Source organism: Cryptomeria japonica, chromosome 9 (genome assembly GCF_030272615.1).
Source record: "Cryptomeria japonica chromosome 9, Sugi_1.0, whole genome shotgun sequence".
In the NCBI taxonomy this organism is placed as follows: Eukaryota; Viridiplantae; Streptophyta; class Pinopsida; order Cupressales; family Cupressaceae; genus Cryptomeria; species Cryptomeria japonica.
In genome coordinates, this window is record NC_081413.1 from 76,133,253 (window position 1) to 76,160,387 (window position 27,135).

The 27,135-nt window shown below is 36.9% G+C and overlaps 1 protein-coding gene across 3 annotated transcripts in view; it reads left to right on the top strand.

Moving 5' to 3' along the window:
• Positions 1–27,135, top strand: part of LOC131030199 (uncharacterized) — a 106,386-nt gene that overhangs the window by 50,011 nt on the left and 29,240 nt on the right. For 2 of the 3 annotated variants that reach the window (XM_059211004.1, XM_059211005.1), the window contains exons 2-3: positions 20,509–22,181; positions 22,825–22,945. In XM_059211004.1, the coding sequence (XP_059066987.1) occupies positions 20,605–22,181; positions 22,825–22,945 (1,698 nt within the window). In that variant the 5' untranslated portion in view covers positions 20,509–20,604. Of the gene's footprint in view, positions 1–2,554; positions 3,192–20,508; positions 22,182–22,824; positions 22,946–27,135 lie in introns of those variants that run through there. The other variant, XM_057960911.2, reaches the window with a different exon arrangement.

Here is a 27,135-nt window from a genome sequence, read left to right on the forward strand (position 1 = left end):
TTGTCGATTTTGGTCTCCATTCCCAAATCCCCTCATTGAAATCAAATATCTTATATGAGAAGTGATCCCAGTAATAGTGGGGGTCTAGGGGGTAGGTAGCCCTAATGGAGTTGACGGTTAGCACGCCTTGTGGGTGTTTAGGGGTAATGCCCCCAATAGGTTCAAGGGGTAGCACTCCTCATGGGGTCTAACAGGGAGGGCAGCATTTTCACAATTTTATCACTAAAGGGAGGAATTAGGTTTTTGACAAAATTTTGTGAAGAATATTTTCTCTTGTGAGGGGTGTTTTTGTCGAGATAACTCACAAGTAACTTAGGGAGATGAAAAGCTCGGGATTATTCACCTATTCGTTAATTACTCAGTGAGTTTGCCAACTATGGTTTAGATCATAGTTAAATAACTTAAACATGATTGCCCAAATTTGAGTCTAAGTCGACAACTTCACAAAACCCTAGAAAAACTCAACAATTTCAAAAAAATACTCATATTTCTTAAAAAATCATAAATGTATGAAAAGTATGGTTGCAAAATGAATCAATAAGAGTACAACATTGCATCATCATGTGAATACAACAACCAATTGATAATTAAGATATATTTTGAATTTACAATGATTGTTATTAAAAATTGTGAGAATATGCCTATAGCAACCAAGATCTAGAGGCCATGTTGTCTTGCCAACAGGTTTGTTTGGCTAGCTTATTTTTGCTTGTGGTTGTGCTGGCTTTTGGCTGGCACTAGCCAGATTTGTTGATGTGGTCTGCTGATTTTATATGCCTATCCTTCTTGGTAGAAGTTACATTGGAGGTTCCAGATCTTGGTAAAATCTGGGGGTTTCAGATCCCCTCAAAACCTGTTGTTCGGGGTTTCAGGTCCCCCTCAAAACCTGTTTTTCCCTTAATCAAAAACCAAGATCTAGAGGCCAATGAAAATCACATAAACAAGAGAGAATATACATGTGACAAGAACAAATTGTATTCTCATCAATTATGCAATAAGATCAATCAACTGGATTAACCATACAAAGAAGATGAGCCTGCTTATAAAGGAAAGACCGTATGGATATGTGAGCACATTGTTGTGACGTTTTCACACATCGCCCCATTGCAAATGGGGACCCTTGCTTTTTTTTGCTTTTTAGGGTTTGTTTTTGGGTCTTTTAGGGTTTTGTTAGTTGGCTTTTGCATTTTTGAGTGATGTCCTGATCTTGAGATTTGGCTAAGTCTGAAAGTCCTGATCCTGATCCTGAAATTTGGCTAAGTCTGAAAGTCCTGATCCTGAAATTTGGCTAAGTCTGGAAACTGAAAAACCTCAAAAAACTAGATTTTGCAATATAACTCCTAGAGGTTTGAAACCACTCTCAAACATCCTGAAAGTATATATGGAATATAACTTAAAGTATAAGTCCTTAAATGTTATATTCCATAAAAATTATCCTGATAGAGAGTTCAAAAAGTCAAATTTCGCTCCTGTCCTTCACTGAGGATCCAGAGCGAATTTCGCTCCTGTCCCTCTCCAAGGGACCAAGACAAAGCGCTCCTGTCCCTCACCAAGGGACCAGAGCGATTTTCTTTATATACACATTTTTTAGACCTTTCTTAGACTTGAACTCTTATTCATGGCGTGTAACAAGATGATATCTTCCTTAGCCAAGACATTTCATGGTGAAAAGTGAAGCATTTTGGCCTAGAAGACAAAATTCGCTCTTGTCCCTCACTGAAGGACCGGAGCTTGAATTTCAAATTTGCACTGTTCTTGCAGGATCAAGACAATTTTATGATTGGAAGAGATCAAGGGGGGCATGTTTTGTCCATTGAATATAATTTGAGTGGTCCACAAGCAAGGAAATATACCAAGATGACAAAAGGCGCTCCTGTCCCTTGCTGAAGGTCCAAAGCGATTTTCTAAAAAGTGCAATTTTCTTGCAAGGACGAAGCAAGCTTTGTGATTGAAACGAATGAAAGAAGGCATTTTTAGCCCATTGAAGATAGTTTGGAAGGCTAACAAAGGACAGATAAGCTTGGATTTGCAAAATCGCTCCTGTCCCTCTCCAAGGGACCAAGGCAAAACGCTCCTGTCCCTCTCCAAGGGACCAGAGCGAAGTTATCAAAATTCATTATTTTTTTGCCTTATTTTAGCAAATCGCACTAGATGCCAAGTTCGCCCAAAACTTCGAAATATTTTAAAATTTTTTAATTAAATTGGCATTTAATGAAAAGCGCATAGCATTTAATAATTAATTTTGAGCCTTGGAAAATCGTTTTTTTTTTTTAATTAATTGAGGCATTTCGAAATTAATTATTATTAAATTAAAATTTAAAAAGAAGAGCGCTTGAGGTATCATTTATTATTGCTTAATTAAGTCGGCCTTCTCCTTTTATTAATCTTTGTTTATTTTTTCCACCAAGTCGGCCTATGGAGAGATGTAGAAGGTGAGCGCTCTATATATTGGAGGTGTTGTTTCACAATTCAAATCATTCAATCATCCTTTCAAGTGCGAAATTGGAGAGCAATTTGAGGAGCGAAATCCAGAAGCTAGTGGAGGGCGAAATTCATCTTGAAGGCTATTGGAGAGGCGTATTTCTTGCTAGTTTGGAGGATAATTTCCAGATTTTTGAAGACATTTGAAGGCGAATTTCCAGATTTTTGAAGAGGAAGGTGGAGTTCTTTTCCAAGCTAAAGGAGGTGCATTTTATCCAAGGGAGAGCTTTGATCTACACTTTGCCTAGCAAAATTCATCTATTTTTACATCATTTCTTAGAGTTTAAAACTCAAGAGGAGGTATGGCGAAATCATCTTGACACCCTTATTCAAGGTTTGATTTTTTAGACATTTTTTGGAAAAATCTAAGTATTACATGGTTAATTAGGAAATGATAACTCAAGATTTATCATGAGGTTTCCTAAATTAAAATCTTGAATCTTCCTTTTAAAGTTTAATTTTTAGATTTCAAGATATATTACTAATTTTGAAATGTTGTGTAGGTATCAAGATGGCGACTCCAAAGCCCGGAGGATCTACAAGTCGGCAGGTTCTCATCAAGGACGATCAAGCAAGGACAAGGACGACCTTCTTCGATCCAGCCTAGCATTGACAAGGGCGACCTCCTCCAGCCTAGCATCGACAAGGACGGCCTTCTTTGGACTAACGTCATCAAGGGCGACTTCTCCAATCCAGTATTCCAAGGCGAGGTACATCAATCATCCTGCACATCAAGGACACAAGAAGTTAAAACAAGGGTTCGTTGAAGAAGCAGATAGTTCTAGATGAATTGATTAAAGCTAGCTTCTCAACAACATCAAGTTGAATATTTACCAAGTTACAAGTGTCAGACGAGGTGGCATCCTAGTTATCACTTCTCCAGTCAGTGTGGTCCACCTCAGCATTTCCAGATTCAATGTACCTAACTCATGGAAGGTGGCACAAACTCCGATGTACCTACCCCAGCTATCCATTGGTGGAATTTTCTAGAGAGGACATGTGTCCAAGCAATACAATTTTATCATTGGTCAAGCATTAAATGTTATGTAATGGTTGTAACTGTAAAGCGGAAAAATCGAACCCTAGTCGTTCTCCCCTCCCCAACTCCGAGGAGGGAGAAGGGAGAGTCACTAGGGTTGATGGTTTTCACTTAGGAGGGACTTTACATTCAAAAGAGGGGTTGAAACCCACAAGATCCAATCCCACGCAATGCAAGATTGGATTCTATATGAGTTTCAAGGGTTGTGATAGCAAGGATACCCTCTTTTGTAAAGAATGTAGATGGAAAGATTGAACTAGGAATGCATAGAAAGTGAGAAAGATTCGCTTATAAACTGAGTTAGGGATATAGGATGAAGCTGCGGACCTGGAATTAGCAGTAAAATGTCGAGACGGCGCTGTCCTGCGAATTTGAGCAAAAGTTGACGGGACGATGGCGCCCGGCATGCACACGGTCCTTCGAAAAATCCGCGAAACGAAGGGGGATCTGTTCGTCTTTGCACAAGGATTCCAGATCTTCAATTTCAGCCGCGTACCTGCAACCTACACACAGAAAAGCGAAGACGATTGGGGGGTTAGGGATTAGGGGTTTGCCCTTAGGTCAAACCCCGGTTTTGGAATTAACCAAGAAATGAGAAATGCTGTAAATGTAATGTAAAACAAGTACTAATACCTTGTTGTAAGGATGTTTGTATCCTTATATGCGAAGGTATAGATGTTGTTGTTTGTTGTATGTTGTATGTTGTAGCATGTAATGTGTTGTAAGTGATCTCCTCTTCAATGGTTGAATCCTTGTCTTGAATGCAACACTTAGCCTTGAATGGAGACTTAGAATGATCAATTGCTTGAAGGAATGCTTGAATGCTTGAATGCTTGAATGTTTGAATATTGTTTTCTCCTTTTTTCCTTCTCCTCAAATGAGAGAGGAAAAGTAGTTTATATACTTGCCAATTAGGGTTAAAAGACTGATTTTCCCGACCTTAGGCCGACCAGGAAATGTTATTTTCCAATTTGCAAACAAAAAGGCCCGAAGTCCCATAGGAGACTGGGCCCAAAATAGGGCCAGGGACCAGGGCGCTGGGCGCTCTGGTCCCACCTCCCGGGACAGCAGGGTGCAAGGAGGATCAAGCCAGGGTGCTAGAAAAATGCAGTTTTTGGTGTCATGAGCAAGTTTCGGGGTCTCCATTCAGGTTTAGTGTTGCGTCGCCATCGTGAAGACCCAAATGCGGTCGAAATTGCAAGTGTCGCAATTTTAGGATGCTACATTTAGCCCCCACTTTAGCGGGAGTATAAGCGTATGCTCATACTTCCGGTAAAGTACAAGGAAACAACATTGAAAAACTTTCACCACGTCAAGGAGGCAAGATACACCAAGCCCCCAGTGGACTAAGGATCTTACAACTTCGATTGACAAGGTAAAAGGGAAGATCACGAGGGAGAACCATGACTGTCAGTAGCAAGGTTCCCTCACTATGAGTCATACAAGAAAGATATCAAAAATTTTCAAGGCAAAGCTAAATTTGTCAAGAAATTTTCAAGTATCTTGAAAAGATATGAACGGGATGTATGCCCCCCTACGTTAAAGCGATCGCACACGCCTCACCGGGGGTGATTGCTTTAAGGTAGTGATACATATAAGAAAATGAAAGAGGGAAAGGAGCATGTTATCACAAGGATTTAGCCCCCAAGTGTGAGATAAGCCCAAGGATAATAGACACAAAACACAAAGCACGAGGTGACTTCGCTTTCCTCGGGGTCAGTATGCTGTATGATAATTCATGTATATCATATGTATGTATGCATAATTGTTCTTCATTCCCCAATCAAGGAAGGTCACCTAGAAGAAGGGAACACATGTGTCTTTTGAGTCAACATGAGAGAGATCGAGAGATCTCAATGCTTTGCATTGTCCTCAAGTAGACAACACTAAGGACAACAAATAGAAGAATGAGAATAACACATAGAAGAAGTAACGAAAGAGAGGAGGAGAGAATCTACTATGCTAATGAAACTAGTCTAGCACATCATCTACCCCCCGATCTTGCTGATCAATGTTTCGGGAAGGCAGGGAACACGCTAGAGGAGGAACATCCAACACAGCAGATGGAGCTATCACAAGATCCAAACAAGGGCTATGTTCATATCCCAAGCCGCGGTGTTCTTGTCTAGGAGCTAGGATAAGTGCTTTAGAAAATTCGTTAGATAAATGGTTATCAATATCAACAAGTTCATATTCACTATCAGAATGAACAGGAGAAGTAGCATTTTCATCATGAATAACATTTTCATCTATATCATCATCAAGATTTATAAAAATAGGATCTTTAACTCGCACAGGATCAAGACCATCATGCATCTTATGTTTAGGAGATTTTGGCTCAATTTTCGGCTGAGGAGAAAATGGAATAATACTAGCTGAAGGTGTTTTTGGGGATTGCAAAGTTTTAGAAGCAGCTGCCTGAGCTCTAAGACGATGCTTTCGTCGGCGTTCACGTGCAGAACGATTTCGTCTAGTCTTAGTAGGAAGTTGAGAGGATTGAGGAGGAGGAATGTTCTCATCCTTATCACTTGGGTGTTTAGGTTGTGGTCTCTTAGGTTGAATAATAGGAGAAGAGGAAGGTCTCTTCTCTCCATAAGAGGAAGGAGGAGGAACTGCTCCATATAAAGGAGGAATATTTGGTTTAGGAAGGAGACCAAGTCCATCATGACGAGGAGGTATAGGTCTACTTTTAGAAAGTTTATTAGATATGGGCATAATCACATTCATAGGGATGGGTTGGGAATCTTCTTGAGGAAAGACATTAGTTTTATCTTTCAAAGGAAGAACTTCCTTCTCAAGAATGATAGGAATATCAAGTTTGGGTGTTCTAGGTTCACTTAGAGATAGGATCATATCTGTTTTCCACTTTTGATAAGATTTGAAAAGATGATCACTTCGCGGAGGAAGAAATTGGAATTGTTTAGGCCAAAAGTAATCAAGAGGAACGCTAGAAGTTCTTTCAGCTGGTTTAAAGAGACTATGATTGATAGTAACAACTTCACCATTATGGGGAAATTTCAAACACTTGTGAATAGGAGAAGCAATAGCTTTCATGGAAGATAGCCAAGGATAGCCTAGCTTCACACGAAATTGTTCGGAAGATGGAATAATAGCAAAGTTCACATCAAGGGATTTGTTACGGACCTCAATAGGTAATGTAATAGAACCAATTGCAGGAGAAGAAAATGCATCAAATAGTTTCACAACCACATTTATTTCATCATAGATCACTTGATTCAATTGCAAAGTAAAAAGAAATTCTTCAGTAATGATATTAACCATACAAGAAGGATCAATAAGCACTCCACGGCAAGGTGTATTCTTGACTTTTGCAACTATATATAAAGGACCATCAGGTGCCCTGATAGTTTCACTGGAATCAGATGTGATAGAAGGTTCTTTAGGAATTTTCTACTGTTCCACAAAGTTAATCACATTCGGAGTCATAGACACAAGACTATCAGGTGAGAAAGAGGAATCATTAGTCTCAATCACATTAGAGGTATGAGAAGGTAATGGATCAGTAAAAATCTTAAGATTTTGGTTAGGAGGAGCTACAGATGTGTTGCCTTTATCATTCACACCAGAAACAGAGATAGTATTATTATCAATCAGATCTTGAATTTTACCCTTTAAAGCAAAACATTTTTCAGTATCTACCAATGAAATTAGTCACTTTTTCTTTAACACCTTGTTTACAATGCATTAAATCAATCAAAGTAACTTTAGGACTTATATTGTTTTGAAATTGTTGAATAAAAGCATTTGCAAGTTGTTGGAAAGAAGCAATAGAATAAGGAGGCAACGAGCAATACCATTGTAGGGCTTTATCTCTTAATGTTCTAGTAAACAATTTTGCAAGCAACCTTTGGTCATAAGCAAAATCAGTACATATTGTTTGAAAGGTCTTAACATGTGTTAGAGGATCACCCTTACCATTATAAAGCTCCAAATGCGGAATTTCAACATGTTTAGGGGGAATAGCTCGAACAATGTCAAGAGAAAGTGGACTCGCAACATCAAATGTGGGCACACTAAACTTAGATTGATTCATAGAGGCAATTTGTTGCTGTAAAGAAGAGACAGTTTGTGCAAGATTGTTAATGGTTGCTTCAGTCGAAGAGTTCATATTAGATGTGTTAGATTGTGATGGAGGTGTTATGTTATTGAAAGAAGGTAGAGAGTAAGGTGGTGGGACACTATGATAGTTAGTCATAGGAGATGATTGGACAGGAGGAACACTACAAGGAGGAATGGAATGATTAAACGAGTTGCCCCCTTGCGTCATGTTCATTTGTGGTGATATAATAGGAACACTCATTGAAGGAATGAATGAAGAAGTTGGATTGAATGAAGGAAGAGGGTTAATTGAAGAAGAGGGATTGCCCCCATGACTGGTGATCATAGGAGGAATGTCTTGTATTGAAGTAGTCATTATGTTTGATGTAAAAGTAGGTATACTAGCAATAGGAGTCGTCAAAGGAATAGAATGATTAACTTGAATAGGAGGTTGTGTATACCCTAAGGTTTCGACACAACTCTTCATAGGCATCACATTTGAATCCACAATGTGTGCAATACTACGCAAAATATCAATTCCATTCTTATCACTTTGAAGCATACGTTTTAGACCCTCAATTAAAGGAAGAGCTTGACTATCAGGGTATTCTTGAGACATCCATTGTCGAAAATCGTCAAATTGGTTGTCCAATTTTGAAAGTTGTTCTACAGAAACCTCATGGAGAGCTTCTTCATCATTAAGAGGATTAGAGGAATTACCCATGTCCTCGTTAAAAAGACCATTCAAATTAGGTTCCATCTCCTCAGTAATTAAACCTTGGAAAGACTTAATTCTCAGGCTTCGTCTAACGGGAATAGTGTAAGTAGGGCTTATTGTTGTAAAACTCATGCACTAAAGAGAGAGAGAAGATTTTGAATTTTTAGAGGTAGCAAATTTCAGTAAAACCAGCCAATCTTCTAGATTTAAGCTGTTAAATACAATCAGGACAATCTCCCGAAATTTCAGAAAAAATGTCCGGGACCGTGGCGCTCGGGGTACACACGGTCCTCGCAATTTTTTTCGAAATTTGCAGGGATGAAAGTTATGATGATTTTACAGCTAACCTGAAAAAATTGAGTGATTTTACGATCTGTAGATAGGCCAAATTAAAGTTGCAATCTCAAAATTGAACCCTACCAAGATTGTCAAAAAATGCAAAATTTGAATTTTGAAAAAGAGAGGGAAACTGAAATTTTGAATTTTATGATTTTAGAGGAAATACCAAAAGCAATGCAAGTTTTGAAATTTGAAAGTTGACTCAATTTCACGCAAAATTCAATTTTGAAAGCGGAAATCAAAGTTGTTGTAATTAAGCACTTAATTTCAAAAGTCACAAATTGCAAAAATTTGAATAAATCATTGAAATTTCGAATGAATGCTAACACACTTTTCAGATTTAGGACTGTAAGAAACACAATTTTTACAAAAATTTCAATTTCAACAATTTTTGAATGATTAGAAGCCTTAATCCAAGCAATCACTAGACCAACTTTGACTGTAATTTTGAAGGTGTTAAAATTGATAAAATCAGCCAAAATTCTGGATTTTAGCAGGAAAATACAGTAAGATCTCGCTCCTGAAATTTCGGAAAAAATGTCGGGGACGATGGCGCTCGGAGTGCACACGGTCCTCACAACTTTTTTCCAAATTTCCAGGGATGAAAGATATTGTGATTTTATTGCGGAATCCAAAGTTACAGCCGATTTGGAGGTGTTTTGATTAGTGAAATTATCAGTCAAAGGTTGAATCAAGAGGGTTTCAAAAATTAGGGTTTTGACACTTAACCACTTAATTTTCAAAATCAAAGCACAAATATGAATTGATAATTTGTAATAGAAGGGCAGATCTGAAACAAGTATCAACAATTAAACATTTCACAAGTTTAATTACTTAAAAAGAAAATTTAGGGTTTTTATGCAATTAACCTCTAAAATTTGCAAAAGATCAAACATGGAAATGTAATTAAGGAAACAGATTTTTCAGATCTAACCATGAATAATCAAAATTAGGATGTTCACATCGGGTTCACCAAAATGTAAAGCGGAAAAATCGAACCCTAGTCGTTCTCCCCTCCCCAACTCCGAGGAGGGAGAAGGGAGAGTCACTAGGGTTGATGGTTTTCACTTAGGAGGGACTTTACATTCAAAAGAGGGGTTGAAACCCGCAAGATCCAATCCCACGCAATGCAAGATTGGATTCTATATGAGTTTCAAGGGTTGTGATAGCAAGGATACCCTCTTTTGTAAAGAATGTAGATGGAAAGATTGAACTAGGAATGCATAGAAAGTGAGAAAGATTCGCTTATAAACTGAGTTAGGGATATAGGATGAAGCTGCGGACCTGGAATTAGCAGTAAAATGTCGAGACGACGCTGTCCTGCGAATTTGAGCAAAAGTTGACGGGATGATGGCGCCCGGCGTGCACACGGTCCTCCGAAAAATCCGCGAAACGAAGGGGGATCTGTTCGTCTCTGCACAAGGATTCCAGATCTTCAATTTCAGCCGTGTACTTGCAAGCTACACACAGAAAAGCAAAGACGATTGGGGGGTTAGGGATTAGGGGTTTGCCCTTAGGTCAAACCCCGGTTTTGGAATTAACCAAGAAATGAGAAATGCTGTAAATGTAATGTAAAACAAGTACTACTACCTTGTTGTAAGGATGTTTGTATCCTTATATGCGAAGGTATAGATGTTGTTGTTTGTTGTATGTTGTATGTTGTAGCATGTAATGTGTTGTAAGTGATCTCCTCTTCAATGGTTGAATCCTTGTCTTGAATGCAACACTTAGCCTTGAATGGAGACTTAGAATGATCAATTGCTTGAAGGAATGCTTGAATGCTTGAATGCTTGAATGTTTGAATATCGTTTTCTCCTTTTTTCCTCCTCCTCAAATGAGAGAGGAAAAGTAGTTTATATACTTGCCAATTAGGGTTAAAAGACTGATTTTCCCGACCTTAGGCCGACCAGGAAATGTTATTTTCCAATTTGCAAACAAAAAGGCCCGAAGTCCCATAGGAGACCGGGCCCAAAATAGGGCCAGGGACCAGGGCACTGGGCGCTCTGGTCCCACCTCCCGGGACAGCAGGGTGCAAGGAGGATCAGGCCAGGGTGCTGGAAAAATGCAGTTTTTGGTGTCATGAGCAAGTTTCGGGGTCTCCATTCAGGTTTAGTGTTGCGTCGCCATCGTGAAGACCCAAATGCGGTCGAAATTGCAAGTGTCGCAATTTTAGGACGCTACAGTAACAAACCCTAATTAGGGTTTTCATTGTTGAATCTTGGCCATTGATCTCGAATTGATCTAAGCCATCGAATTGTATTGAGGGCACTATATAAGCCCTGGTATTTCATTTTGTAAAGGAGATAAGTAATAGTTAGATATAGTTGGAAGTAGTTAGAAGATAGAGAGAGAATAGCAATTAGAGTAGAGTAGAGAGAGAAGGCAAAGATTGTTGCCAAGATGTTGTAAAAGACTTGTAACTTCATTGAAGAAATGGTGAAATTTATGGGTCGATTTGACAATTTGCATGGTCTCTATACTTCTCGTATTTAATTTCATGTTATTAGATGAGTGGAAGAAATGTGCTTGATTGATGGTGGAATTCGTATATCCATACTACTAGCAGTTTGTTGATTGCAGACTTGCCTTGTGTAGTCAACTGGAATCATTCAGCTTAAGCTTAACTTCAATTGTCGCTTCTTCATTGACATGCATCAACCTGATGGTGTCTATGCCTGCAGTGATGATTTGAACATCATAAAGCTTTCCTTCGAAGATCGCACTAACCTTGTGGAGATGGTCCTGGGATGTCAAAACAAGACTTAGTTAGAATTTCATCAAAGATCATTCATTGCTCCTACATTCTTAGTATTAGAATTAGATCCTTTCCTCACCCTCGTCTTTTTTCCTTTTTTTCAAATCAAAGCTAGTAAGAGCTTGTGTTCCAGCAATATTCAAAGCAGATCAGACGTTCAATCATCAAATGTAAGTCCCCTTGTGATTTCAGCAAATCACATCATACCACAGAGAGCTTATCCACACGTAGAGACCCTACATACAAGAACCTTGAAGTCATCCCAATTGATCCTTTTCGCGACATCTTCAGCATTCGGAGGCTTTACTCAAGAGAGGATAAGGTACCCTTTAGGTATTTTATTCTGTGTTTGATAGTGTACAAAATACACGTCAACACACATGAACATGACATGTGGCCCAATGAGAAACAAGGGTAGGTGAGGGTACGTAGGAGAAATAATAAAATATTCCACGAGGTGGATCACCCACCGAAGGTGGAATGTTACAACAAGATAAGACCACAAAAGGTGGAATTTCTCCTACAACCAACTTCCCAATGTGCACACTTCTGTAAGTGTCTCATATACAGACTACTATGAGATGCATTATCCTAAGTCAACTTAACTAAAGTGTAATTATGATACATAATTTACACCAATACCCTTAAGTGCAACTTAAAGGAATACAAACTCAAGCTAACAATGCAAGATGGGTCCCGGCTACTAGGCCATGTTAGGTACCCATTTACAAATGCAATGCAATCTCTCACAAACGGAGAAAGAGAGAAAAAACCCAATGGGAAAAAACTCGCTCCCAAAAGAGAGATGAAAGAACACATGTTCTCAATGAGAAGAACAAAACCTCATTTGAGGAAAAAGTCCCCCCATAAGAGAAGAGAGACCATGAAGCCCCCCCTCAATGTAGAATCTCCTGCAAAGATGGTCCAATGGCGTTGACCAAAATTCCTCCCCATTAGGAAGAAATAGAGCCAATGTTGCACCAAGAATGTCAAATTGTGACAAAACTAGGTATCAATGTTGATGAAGAATGATCGATGAATCACTCACTGCAACAAAATGAAGATCAGGCGTGGAGACACCTGCTTTAAGCATCAATTGGATGCTCATCAATGGCAGATTGGTACAATCAAAGTCTCACTGAAGCCATGCACAAATTTGTACAATCTAAGTCTCAATTGGAGCCATGCACCAAGTCTCACAAGATATTTCTTAATCTACGGTGTACAAGAGGATAACATCAAATATGACATCAATGACAAAGTACAAAGAGGTGTGACACTTTATAATAGTGCATTACAACATAGCTCATGCAAGAGAAAACAACATGATGATGCAAATCTGGAAACGTGAAGATGGTGCCACCAAAATAGATGCCCTGTAGAAGATTGTAGATGAAAATGCTTCTGATTGGAATGATGCCAAGAGATATGAAGGAGTAAATTGACCCTCCCTTGGTTGCCAATTGGAGAACGTTGCAAATAAGTATGGAAGGTGGACGCAAAAAAGTGTTCCCAAATTGTTTATTACATGAAAATTTTGTTTTATAAAAACTTCATTAAAAGTTTAAATAAAACATTTATTAAAAAGCCATAATTTTTTTTTATTAAAACTAATAAAGAAAAATTTGAATTTTTTTTTGATTTTTGAAATTATTGAAAAAAAACTTTACTTAAAAATATAGAAAAAAATACTGTGTTTTTATTTAAAAAAAAACTTTATTTAAATAATAAATAAAAACTTTTTTTTTAACATCTATATTTTTTATTTTTAGTTAAAAACTTAATTAAAAAACACTAAAATAACTTATTAAAAATGTTTAAAAAAAATATCAATTAAAAATTTAATTTAAAAAAAACTACCCCTTGTGGGGTTGCAGGGAGCACCTACGAACAACAGGTGGCTTGCATACCCATAGGTACACTTGCGGGTCCCATAGGTCACAGTGGAGACTAGCCCCAAATAATTTTTTCTCCGATTTTCTTTTTAATTTAAAAAAACCAAAAAACCAAATCACCCCCCCACAAATAATTAATAAAATTCAAATTTTATAATTTAATTTTCTAAAAATAACAGAAAATAAAAAATTCTGACGACTGTACCTACGTCCGTACTGTCGCAACCAAGGAGGGGATTTTTTTTTTTAGCTTGGGGTGTTGTAGTCCATTTTTTGCAAATGAACAGGTGATCTTGGGGTTTTTGGGCCTTTTGAGTGTGAGGGCGATGTCGGATTTGATAAAAAATGCTCCAAAATTGCAAATCGCTCCCAGGTTTGGCAACTACTCTCCACCTTCAAACGACTCTAGATTTGGCCTCAGGTGTCGGATTTGGATGAAACAAAAGGTGATTCTGACTTTCTTGAACCTCCTCAATCCAATGTTGACCTCAAAATTGACCCACAAGCTCCAATAATGACCTGCAATAGAAAGCTCCAAAATACAAAACCCCAAATTGCATCAAAATTCTCTCAAATGACTATCCATGGCACTCTATAGGCTTTGATACCATGTGAGAATTTGCCTATAGCAACCAAGATCTAGAGGCCAATGAAAAGCACATAAACAAGAGAGAATAAATGTGTGACAAGAACAAATTGTATTCTCATCAATGATGCAGTGAGATCAATTTGCTTATAATGGCAAGGCCATATGGATATGTGAACACATGAACATGACATTTAGCCCAAGGAGAAACAAGGGTTGGTAGGAGAAATAATAAAATATTCCACAAGAGGTGGATCATCCATTGAAGGTGTAATATAACAAGAAGATAAGACCACAAAAGATGGAATTTCTCCTACAAACAACTTCCCTATGTGCACACTTCCTTAATTGTCTATTATGCAAACTACTATGAGATGAATTATCCTAAGTCAATTTAAGTAAAGTGTAATTTTGAGACATAATTTACACCAACAAAAATCATCATCATAAATTGCATATCCATGTAAGTTTCAACAATTTATAATTTCCTCTTACTTATTTTAGTGAAAATTGGGGTGAGGACCTACTCCTTGGAATTGGTTGTGGCTCCACTCTTCTAGAATGCTATAATTCTACTATGGTACTAGATGTCAATGATGACTCTACATTGTGGTCATATTTTGCATTTGTGTCATCCGATCTAATGTTTTGAATTTTTGTTGTAGCTATACCCTTCATAGCTTGCCTTTTTAAATCAATAATCTCATCTCTTGTAAACAAGGATGTGTCCTCATCTACATAATCTAGTCTTTGTTTTTATAGATCAATCTCATCCAAGTCTTTAGACTCTTCAGTAGCTATGTCCACGTTTCTTGTGCAAAGGTGAAGGTTGTATTACACGAAAAGTCATTGAATCATCTTTGAAACAACTTATTGTGCTTCTTTGTGTGAATGGTTTTAAACAAACTCCAATTTTACCTACATATATAAGTGCTACAAGGTTGAGACAAAACATAGAGGGTTGTCTTTTAAAGATTTGAGGCTTTGATCACAATCTTACCATTAAAAACCTACAAATAAGATATTCAAATTTTTTTAAGTACACAATAATTGTAACATATAAGCGATTAATATATAGATAAACAAAGACTTCAATTTTTGTTATTTAGTGTTTAGGTGGATCTCCCTTAGATAGCTTGCGTGGAAGAAAAGAGCTTCCGCATACCTTTGCTGTATTTTGCAATGCTTGAAAAAATCAGGTCCTTCACCTCAACCTTATGTGTCATCCTTTTAGTGCATGTTGAGGCCCTAAAAAAACCTCCCCATTAATATCTGTGAGGTCATTAAAAACAAAAACTTATTGTTGAGGTAGTACCCCACTACATGAATGGGTGGTAAAGTTGATTGTTCTACCTTTAATCAATAATCTCTCTAATGGGATCAAATTTGTCTCATTTCCCTTATATAGTTTTGGATGGATTTCTCAGCATTGTTCATGGCCTCATAAATGTATCGCATCGGGTTTTGTTCTCCATTCATCAAACACAAAACTCTTACCAAAGGCTTGAACATCCATAGACAAATTAAAGCTAAAACAAAATTAAATATTATAAAACTATGTTTGACGGTGTTTTGGGGGAAAGGATGAAGAGATGATAGGGTAAAATGTAAAATGTATAATGACAACACTATAATAGCAATAAAATGAATCATGCAATAGTATAAAAACAATAATTTTTTTGATTTCATTGTTCAAACTTTAAACTCAGTGTCTCAAACTTTAAATTTTTGATAAAGAGCAACATAGAAAATTATAGTTGATGGTTCTACTACTAACAACTAAGTACAACTATGCCTTATTTGGGCTATCAATATTAAAAGAGTTGTCCATGTCACTCTTTAGATGAAGTTGTTTGTCCAATGGAAATCTGACTGCACCTCATCAATTTGCCTAACATCTTTAGGATCAACATCCTAACATGTTGCTAGAGTGTTGATACTCAGTAGCCTGTTGTTTGTAAAGTCCCAAGGCACCATGAATTGCAACTAGCTTCTTTGCTCACCTAAGATAAGTGTGTTCCTCGTAATCAAGTGGATGAAGCAATAGGTTGACAAAAGAGATGATAGATTATGCATGTGGGAGAAGAATCCTATTTTGAATGATAAGGAACAATAATTTTATAAAGATTTAAACATCCAACAAAGGCCTGTTTAGTCACTATTTAATTAAATTATCATCTAATAATTGACATACATCATTCTTTGGATGTTTAAAGGATTCTATTGCCATGTCCTTGAATTGTGTGCAAATCATTTGTGTCCACAGTCATGGATACCCATTTACACTGAAATGGTCACCTGTCTCAATGTGAATGTGGCATGGCCACTCATTTTATCGCCATGCCACTATGGGTGAGAGGGTCCTAGAGAAGATCAACAATTATGATCCATATATTTATGTGTTCTTTATCAAAATGCATCAGAAAGGGGGATTCCGTTTATGACAGTTTCAGAATATACTTTCTCTTTTACCATAGGGTGAGTGCTGAGCTAGGATCATCATCTGAATCCGACTATGAACTTTGAAAGTCATGAATAGCTGGATATTGTGGATGCCTATCATTTGCACATCAAGGCATAACCTGCTCCACAGAGTGTCACAATAAAATATATACATAAATAATCATCATATTTATCATGATAATGGTATCCCATTGAGAGATAGGGAGACGCCAAAAGTAAAGGAATCCCTTGCAGCCGATCATCTCCTTGGACCCTCCCTAGTCTTCCAATAGTGGACTTGATCTTCTAATCAACCAACACTAAATTAATCAAATGCTTCAATTAAACAAAGCACAAAATTGTCATCAAATGGAAATATAACATCCATATAGTTGTGTCCTATAATCACATAGGATGCCAGTTGAATTAACAAAATAGTTTATCATTGGTTAGCACACCAGTTGGTAGTAACCAACCAATCTTGTCGAAAGGGCATGGCACTATGGTCAAACATCAGGGTCTCATATGTCTAAGACTAAGAGTACTGTACAAGGCTAACTGAGGCACTTATGTAATGTTCCTCACCTATTCTGATATGAAATTTCAGTCTCTGACCCCTTTGGAATTTCGTCAAACACTTGTCTTACAAGTGTTTTCTTGCTGTTCTTCAGTTCAGTTTGTTATAGGGACATTGAGTGCTAAAAACTTAATGAAGATCAATCGATAATAATCTGGAAATGAAGAGTGATGGCCAATATAGAATATAGGCAGCAACTAACATAATTAGAAGTTCACAAACATGAATGTCTAAGGTCTGACATTTTGTCAAACGAATGGCATACAATCTTCATAATTTTAGCATGTAAGTACAGTTCAATATGCTTTGATCCTCATTCATATGATAGCTCAACAAATCATTACAACTCAAGAACACATGGTCTGATAATCATTACTAATTCTCAGATTTTCTGAGGACATACCATTCATAAGACTAGCAAACAACTGAAAAATTACAATGAAAAGATGCCTTAGGAACCTGATAAAATATGCCTAAGTGTAGCGATGAAGATACAAGCAATATCCACCCCAATGAAGGCTCCAATGTGCAAGATCGTGCTAGGTCTTATGCCGCCCCTGCTGCTGCCAATGGTGGGACTGAGAATCAAGTCAAATCTGCATACCAAGTGGCCCAAGCTTCTCCAAGCTAGTCGGTTTCTCCTCCAATGAAGTGCCCGCTTCCACTAAGAAATCATAAGGCTGAATCATGCATATCTAACCCAAATCGAGGGTTCTAATACCACGGACCTGTCTGATCAGATTCTCAATTGCAACCTTCAAACTGTCACCAAAATGTGATATTAAATACCAAGGGAGAGTTGCCTTAACCTGCTCTTGTCATCGCTGCCTTCTAATGTCAAAATCGATGTATAATGGAGATGTATAATAAAAAATCGTGGTAGGAGATGTCTGCAACCAGAGTGACAGCAACCACAATGTAGTTCGATTTGCCTCCAAACAATAACAAATGATATCGCCCTCTTGCTAAGACCAAGTCGCTACCCTCCAATACAGAAATTGGCATCCAATAAGCCTTTAATGGTAAAATCGTGGCTAATGATAATTTCTGAAGCAACTCCCCACAATCTGAAATTAAAACTCCTTATGTTCAAGTGAAAGGACTGATTGTCCTTCCCAATCACCGTAACCTGTTATGCACAATGTGGAAAACTGAATATCTCCCACTCCCAAATGAAGAACTAGGGTTTCATCCAGCCCTTCTAACAAACTTGCTGAAGGTTTACGTCCTCAGAGATTCCACCAATGCCACGCATCAGTTATTTCATCATATCCAAATCTCCAATCTGCTTGATCATCCATCACCCTCTTCTATTTATCCTTTTCATAACCCATCATGAGATTTCTTCTAGAAGAGGGTAGGTACACTTTATTATTTATTGACTTTAATTATTTTTAATTTTATACTTTAGTCACTATTTAATTAAATTAATTAAATATAAAGTCTTTTTTATTTATTTATTTAATGACTTTATAAAAATTAATTTCTCCTTATTTCTCCACTTAGCCTTTGGCTAAGACTCCATAAAAGACTAGCAAAAATGGGGACATTACAACTTAAATTTTTTTCTGTCTCATTAGCTTGGAAATCAAGGTGTTAATCTTTTTGCCTTTAGTTCTGCTCTTCTTCTGTCAGATTTTGTGTTTCGTGCAGGCCAGTTCCATATTTTACGGCAAGGAATGAACTCCTGTAGTTCAATGAGAAGTGGAGTCCATAAGATGTGAATCATTATACACAATTCAAAGTTGCAGGTTACTTCCTAACCACAGAAACCAGGATTGTTTAATAAAGAAAAAAAGGTTTAGAAAATTTGAAATACATCCTAGCAATTTTTTGAGGGGAAAGCAATCTATAGAGTACTAAATAATTTTTCTGGATAAAACTGTGTAAGTTACTTAAGTTTGATGTTTCCAGATCATACTACATAATCCGTCATCAGGATTTGACATTTTTCCAACATAATTTTAAATCTTGATGATGGACCATATAGCATGATACTTAATAGCCTAACACAGTTTATTCCAGAAAAAAATGTCTAACTGTGGAAACATCATTGTTCTTATCAACATATAGAATTCATTTCAAGCAAATGTACTGGAGTTTGTACAACGTTTTTTATGGTTCTTTATACAGGATCAATTGAAGTTAAAGATAGAGTTGGCCAGCATTGACTCCGTCCAAGAATATCAGCTTAGTATCTATGCCTAGGAAAAAACCAAAAAGCTATACCTTTTTTTTCCAACTTGGAGTTTCTTTTCTTCTATTCTCCATAATGTTTTTAATGATCAATCTTTTCAGTTTTTGCCCTTTGGATGCCTGTAAGAGCAAGAAAATACTCTCAGGAGCATTCATAGTTGGTGCATTGATTGAACGTTTAACCTACCACAGCTTATATGGTTGGTACATATTTACAGTCAATTAGCTTGAAGCGTTGTAACATAGTTGAAGCTATGATTGCTTTTTCTTCCAGTATGTGTAGTTCAATACATTATGGTTGAGCAACAAAACAGGGTGCAGAGTCTGTCAATATGAAAGTTTATGCTTTATTAATTTAAGGTTGGAGGAAAGCATTTTGAATGGATTTACTTAACTAATAAGGTATTGAGCACAGGGCAGACTGTTTTTTCTTGTCAGTTCCAGAATTATTTTCTGCAAATTTGTACTTTACCTACATATTAATAGAATTTGTGTTTTATTTTTTCTTATAAAAACTTACTATAAAAATAACTTAGTGTGGCTCATCCCAGTTGTTGGCATCTTTTTAATGGCCGAGGATTTGTGCAAGTCCTTGTTGATATTTTTGGATATTTAAATTGGTTGCATGGTGATCCATTTTGTGGCAAATGGCAGCAGAGCATTTGCTTTGCTGGTTAAGAGGAAGATTGAGCCCTTTTATTCACCCTTCAGAGTATTAACCTAGCTTGTAGTACTAAATTTTTACAGTTCTTTGAAATGATTATTTGGTGATGACATATTGAATGTGTTTAGAAGTTTATTGTCACATTCTCTAAGCAGAAGCTTTATTAATGGGATTGTGGTTTGAGCTTGCTTGTTTTGATTTAAGGGTTTTGTTAAAATCCTTCTTCTATTGTTGGCAAACATTGTTTGGTTGGAACTTGATAAAATTCTATTCTATGCAAGTGTTTTCAAAGTGTGCTGGCAGCTTTTGCAGTTTTATTTAGTTGACAACGTGACTTCTAAAATCCTTTTTCTCTATTCTGTTACTTGTTATCACTAATTATGCTTGGTTTTCATCTCATACTTGCTCCTTGTTGGAATATTCTCCAGCCAACCATGTATTATCTCCTTTAAATCATCCATTTGGATTTTGTCCTTACCTCAACATGACTTTGATCATCTTTTTTGCCTGATTGCTATTTTCTTTTTGTTTGCAAAGCTCATATTCTTTACCTCTCTCCAGACCATTCTGTTGTGCTCTATCTTCCTTTTAAAGTTTTAAGGTTCTCATGTTCGTATGATTAGATCAGAAGTTCATTATGTATAATATATATTAAGGGGTTTGATGTATTCTTCCCATATCCCTGTTATTGGCTGAGGTCATTATAATAAGGCATTGCCTAAATGTTCCTGATAGTGTTTATTGGGTAAACTTGCAGGCTCATGATCTTTTTGGAGGCAGGGAGTATACTACGGGAAGTACGCAAAAGCGTGAGTTGGAGGAACCTGAGGATAAGTTGCAGCAAGAATCAGAAATGGCTTTTGATCCTCATGCTCCATACTCCTCTTCAATGGATGATGTCCCACTCAAGTTGTTGTTCCCCAAATTAAAGAATCGGCGACGGGGATCAAAGAAGACCAAAGAAATGGAGTCACTTGCCAAAAATATAGGTGACTCATCTGAAAATGATCAAAACAAAGTCCAAGAGACTCGTGAATCTGCTTTAGAGATGTCTGTTGTTGAGAAAAATAAGAAAGAAGAATACACTAGAAGTCAACTCTACCACAAAATCACTGAAGAGTGTTCATATATGGATCCTCGAACTGTGGGAACAAAAGATATTAAGTTAGAAGTTGGAACACATCCATATTATAATGAAGAGGGGCTATCTGATTCATTAAAGAGAAGGAAAGAGTCTATGCAGGAACTTGTTTCAATAATAAATCCAATGTCTCCAATCAAAGCAGAATTGGCACAGGGGATACAAAATAAATTGAAAGATACTCAGAGGGGTTGCTGCTCAAATATACAGCACGGTGACATTACAGAAGAATATCCTCACAAAAAGATAAAAATTGAGAAAGAAGAGAGTGATTTAAGGCTGAAGGAACATATGATTTATATTTCTGGTCAAGCGAAGTCCATTTCAGGTAAAGTTGAAGCTGAATTTTATATGCCATATAGTAGAATAAATAAGAAACACAGAGAAAGAGCCATGCCTCTTGCTACAAACTTGAAAGATCGTACCTATCCCGAGTTGACTTCTGCACTTGATGGTGATATCCCTCCTGAGAATTTATGCAACATAACTGAAGAGCAAGTAGTATCTTCTGCATTGTCACAATCGAGTGTTGGTAAAGATGATGAGCTCATGCATAGGTTAGTTCTGTCCAAGTCAAATGAAAGGGTCATTGCATTTGAACCATCAGAACTAATTGATAGTGGAAGTCACCTAATCTCCAGATCACAATTTAAAATGAATTCAAGTGAACTTAATAAATTTGCTAGTTTAAATGAGGGTGAATATTCAATAGGTAATCTGGATAACCGTGAAATTGATGAAGGATGTTCTGCTCATATATGTTCAAATAGTTCCTCCAAACACATATCAGGGGTGACACAATGGAAGGCGGGCACAAATGAAGAAATAATGTTGGTCTCAGTAGATGATGATAAAAAGATACTTCCAGCAATTGTTTCTCTTAATGAATATATTAAGTCTAAAAAGCATCAATTGAATGGGAATGCAAAAGCAGACAATGTCCAATACAAGTCTTCGGAAGGTCAATCGTGCAAAAGTGCAAAAACAAATGTGGTGCCTATGGAATGCTTGGTTCAAGAAGAGAAAATTAACCAAAAACACCTGATCTCAAAAGAGGGAGATGATTTCAGGCACAAATCTTTGGTGGTAGATGCTGGTCCTGATGGTGGGAGAATAATCAACACTGGCTCTAGAATTGCTGAAAACCACAGTAAATTAGTTAGTTCAGATATTGGGAAGGAATTAAGAATAGGAAAATCAATCCAAATATTACCAGATGAAAAGCTTTGGGAAGGATGTCTGCAGCTGAATGCATATATTACTGTGATGGCACTTGCCTTCTTCAAAAGGTTCGGGTTTTTTCTTCCTAGGCTGAATTGATACGGTGTGATGTTTTACTTCCTACTATGGTAAATGATTTTCTTCTGTTTGATTTTTATTTTTTGAGAAATGTCTCAAGTCATTCAGAGATTTTATTTCTCAGCAAAAATTTGCAATGAACAGTTCACATGAAACCTTTCTGAGCATCTGACTTTTCTTGCAAGATAAATACAAAGCCTATAATATTCCATTGTCCATAGGTCCTTTCCAGCAAAAAATTGAATTGTGCAAATCCTTGTCAAGGGAAGACTGCATTAGGCCTGTACGCTGCGTATTATGTGAATCATTTTGAATTCATATTCCTTAATACCGTCTATCATATATGAATTTTGGGCCAGAAGTTTAATTACTTATTATACAAGCAGTAGCACATTTGGGAAAATTTTCTTCTCTACGGTGTTTATGCTTTCCATGCGTGTGCCTAGTAAAATATTGAACTTATGAAATTAGGAAGATATATTCTAGGTTTAGAACATGCCATCAAGATGCCAATGTTGGAATTTTTCTATTTGAAGCCATTGTTAGTATGAGCCTTGAATGACATTTATTTCGTTGGAATGATATCTAAGATAGGTGTGGTTTGATATGCTCTAACTAAATTTGTATTTGCAGCGGTGCAAAATTCCAGTCAAGCAATTGGTCTAAGTTTGTGGAGGTAAAGGGAAGAGTTAAGCTAGATGCTTTTGAAAAGTTTCTACAGGAGTTACCCCTATCCCGGAACCGTGCACTAATGGTACTTCAAAATTTTCCATCTTTGCTTGCCGTTATCTTTTGATTTGGTTTCAACTTTCAAGTAACGATTATGGTTTATTTTAAAGCTTTTTTGAATATGCTTACAACTGTGGGGAGAAGCTGGGAGATTCAATTCATTTTCAAACTAGCAAGGAAGATCATTTGCAATTTTTCCATTGTATGCACACAAATTGCAATTGAATTTTCCCTCAAAAGATTATTTGAGGTTGGATATATATATATATAAAACAAATATTCTAGAATCTATAAATTTCTGTTCTCTAGCTTTTTCATCCTGATGATGGATCATGAAGTATGATCCAAAATGTTGTTGATGGAAAATATCCCACAGAGTTTAGGACTGTGGAATTACATGACACTACCTAAAAATTTAACTAAAAATTATTAGAAAATTTAAAATATCCCATCATGATACAAATATATAGTTCTTTAATTTATTGCAGAAGAAAGGAATATCTAAAACGTAAACTAACTTATCATAATTTTTTTAATTTAAATAGAGCTAAACACGGGGAAACAAAAATTAAAAAGTTTGATCAAAGAACAAAAGGAGTGGATGAATATTGAGGTCTACGGGGGTTGACAGGGAACAGGGAATTAAACCTGCGGTTAAAAAAAAGATAACATCTACAGTACGGGGAGAAATGCGGGAGAGAATAACGTGTGTCTTGGCCGTTAGCAATCGGTGAGCTACAGGGGCATTCTACTTATTTTTTCTATGGAGCGTGCCCACTGCAGGGTGAACTGGCACATGTTTTATGTTTTCGAGTCATACCAAAATTTTAAAAAGACCTTAAAAAATGGTCAAAATCCCATGCGTTTGTTTTGGGTTCTAACAAATTCTGCAAAATTCGGTCTGGGTTTATCTGGGACGAAACCTCTGTCATACAGCACTCTCGTGGAATCCCCAGCCGGATTCACCAGAATTCCTACCAGACTCGGATCCAGGGCCTGCAAGGAGTGAACCAGTAACGTAAAATCACAGGGCCACATTAACTTATTGCTGATATGCACCAGCCATTATAGTTACATTCATCTTGTGAAATTATAATCACTCAAGTTTCTTTCTAACATAAATATTGGAAATATCATAAAACAAATGGCAGTCCTTCAGAAATTCTATGTAAATATCTTGAGAATAATCACAGACTAAACTTTTCTAAATTTTTAATTCTATTAAATGATACCATGTATTTTATTTTGACGTAATTGAATTCTAAACATTTATTTAGGATGGAAGTATTTAATGATTAGATGAAATTACTATATAACCGAGTTCTGGAAAAAAGATAGAAGATCAAAATTATCTGTGAACTCTGATAAATAAAAATTCTTAAATTTGCCATGAGCTTTTGCAATGCAAAAGAATCTGTTCTACCAAAGGACAGCGAGTTTCTGTAAAAACAAAAATAATAAAATGTTTTGCTCTTTAGTGATCTCAAACGTGCTGGCAAATTTGGACGAGAAAACAGTGTCTGTTTAAAATACTCTCACATAGATTTTAGTAGTCTGCATTGTCTGTTTTTAAACAGACGTTCCCTCTTGTTGCTCATCTTTGTAATATAGACTTAAATTTTGCTCAGAGTTGGCAGGATCGCGAATCTCCCAACTTTATTATTTATAGTAAGAGTATGTTCTTTGACCTTTTGAGTCAGTATGTTACTTGAATTCAGGTGAAGGCAAATGATTATTTAGGGTTAAACGAATAAAATATTTATTCTATAAAAGTTTAATTTATATTTTACAACTACCTCAATTTTCAACAAGGGATTGAGGATAAATGAATATTCAATTAAGGCCTTCAATTACATATTAACTAAGGACTCTTGTGTAACAACTAAGATCTATTTGAAGCATACCTACAAGAGTGCCTAAATGGGGAACCTTCTACATCCAAACTTCTCAAACAAGTCTTCGGAACACACTTCCCTATCTAGGGGGCCTTTGATCCTTAAAAGATTCAAAACTGAGAAAGAAAATCCTTGTCTCCATTGGTCTATTAGGACAACCCACTGTTATTTGGCAAAAGAAAACCCAAGCCAACTTGTCCCTGCAATATAGTAGCAAAGATAAAAGGAAAAAGTATGCTCACCACTGTGGATTCCACCAGAGTCTTCACTCTTCCTTTTCCTAGAATTGGATATGCTTTCTCTCTTGTGACAATCCTGTACCTACTATGCTTATTGCTCTTGAGCTTGCTTTCCTGTAACGGTTTGAGGCTTTAAAATAGGTCCAGGGCAGCTCTTTCATGCATACATTGTTCCTCGTTCACTGAGGAATTAAATTGACTGAGGAATTAAATTGTCCAATACCATTGATTAGCCTTTTAATTCTCAAGGTACTAGCAATGACAAGATTAGTATACTAGCATAAGCATTTACAAAGAAACTCTTGTCCTTTAACTAAAGTCAATATTACTTATTTACTTGAAGTAAATAGCATCTCACATGTGCAAATAGGGGCTACCAAAAATTTAATACATACCTTTAAATGCACAATATCAAACAACACTTCATCTTTGTACTTCAGGGGTAGGCTAAATGCTAACTTCTATTGCTTGATTACATTCATGATTCATGTCCATTTTGTGTTGTAGCCACTCTAACGAATATGGATATTGGTGATTTAGAACCTCCAATCTCAATTACTAACTAGACTATAAGAGACAAGATTTGATCGAGAGGAGTTGAATAGTAGGGCATTAAACCTCTTACCTCTCACTTTGTCTCCTGCTTGAAATAATTGTTTGAGTTCTTCAACTCTATGAGAACTAACACCATTCTTTGAAAGTACTTTCATGAGCGTTGCACAAGATGTGTGTCCATCATCACTAGAGGAATCTCCATTAATCTCTATCCCCTTGTCCATGTAGATGGTGATTTTACCTTTTCCCTTTTCATTAGGAGGCAACTTGAGATGCAGCTTCCAACATTCTCATTTGGCTATCTTTGTCACAATATGAGCAATGAGGCTTCCCTTAACTTTTCCTTTTGAGATGTCAATGAAAGTTTGCTATTCCCTTTATCAGCATCTTCATTTGTGGTACCATTGTGTTGCTGCTCATCACCATGTTTGTTTTTGTGGCAAGATTTTCCCTCTTTATCTAGCTCAACGAAGTGTGCATGAATACATGCTCTATCTTTATCTTGGTGATTGTCCATGAGAACTTGTCTCTTCAAGTGACCAAAAAGTCCTCAAACATATTTCATGAGCACTTTTTATCCATGATGTTTTTGCCTACTTCCCTTGCCATTGTCTCAAATGATGCCACTACATCACTTTCTCCTCTTCATGTTATATAGATCTAGGATAGAAATTATTACAAAGCAGCCTCATTAAAGTCTTCCCATTTTTTAATAGGATGTGTATCAAATGAGAGTAAGGAAGCAAACCAAAATGGGAGAAGAGAAGCCATGGGTGAAGAGAGACCCTCGAGTTTATCATATTAAAAGATAACAAAGGATTGAAAAAATGAAGAAGGTAGTTAGAAAAAAATGAAGAATGCAAATGGGGACCCCCACTTTTTGCTTTCTAGCGTAGTTGTTTTCGCTGGTCGTGTAGCTTGGTAGTAGTTTCTTTAGCTATTAGCCTATTGCTTGTGAGAGATGTAGTGCCTTTGATTGTTAGGAAATGATCAAGTCAGGTTGTCTAGCAGCAGTTAGGTCTTCCTCCAGACCAGTTTGGAGTCTTTGCAGCTCTATGTGCTCAAGTGATAGGTGAGAATCAAGGTAGTTACTGGGTGATGCTTCACTGTGCAACTTCTAGGTCAAGACTAGGTGAGTCTTAAGTATGATGAACAGTCAAGCAAGCAAGTGGACATCAAACCTCGGTGATAATGAAAGGAAGAAAACAACAAGTCAGCCCTATGAGCCAGTCACTCTATGCTTGGTGAAATCAATGCTTGATGAGGAGTAACCAAGGTCTTGATGGTGATGTTGAGTGGAGGTGGCGATGAGTGAATTACCCCTTCAATCCTTCAAGTTTGTAAGAAAAGGTAATGAAATGATCAAATTAAGCAACCATTGAAGTGGTTAACCCGAAGTGGAAGTTGTTCCACTTCCCCTCCAAATCCACGGCAAGGAAGGAATACTTCCACTTCCCCTTCAAATCCATGGCCTAGGTAGCATTAATCCTTGGGTTGAGGAAATCTAAGACTGAGCAAAAGGAAAG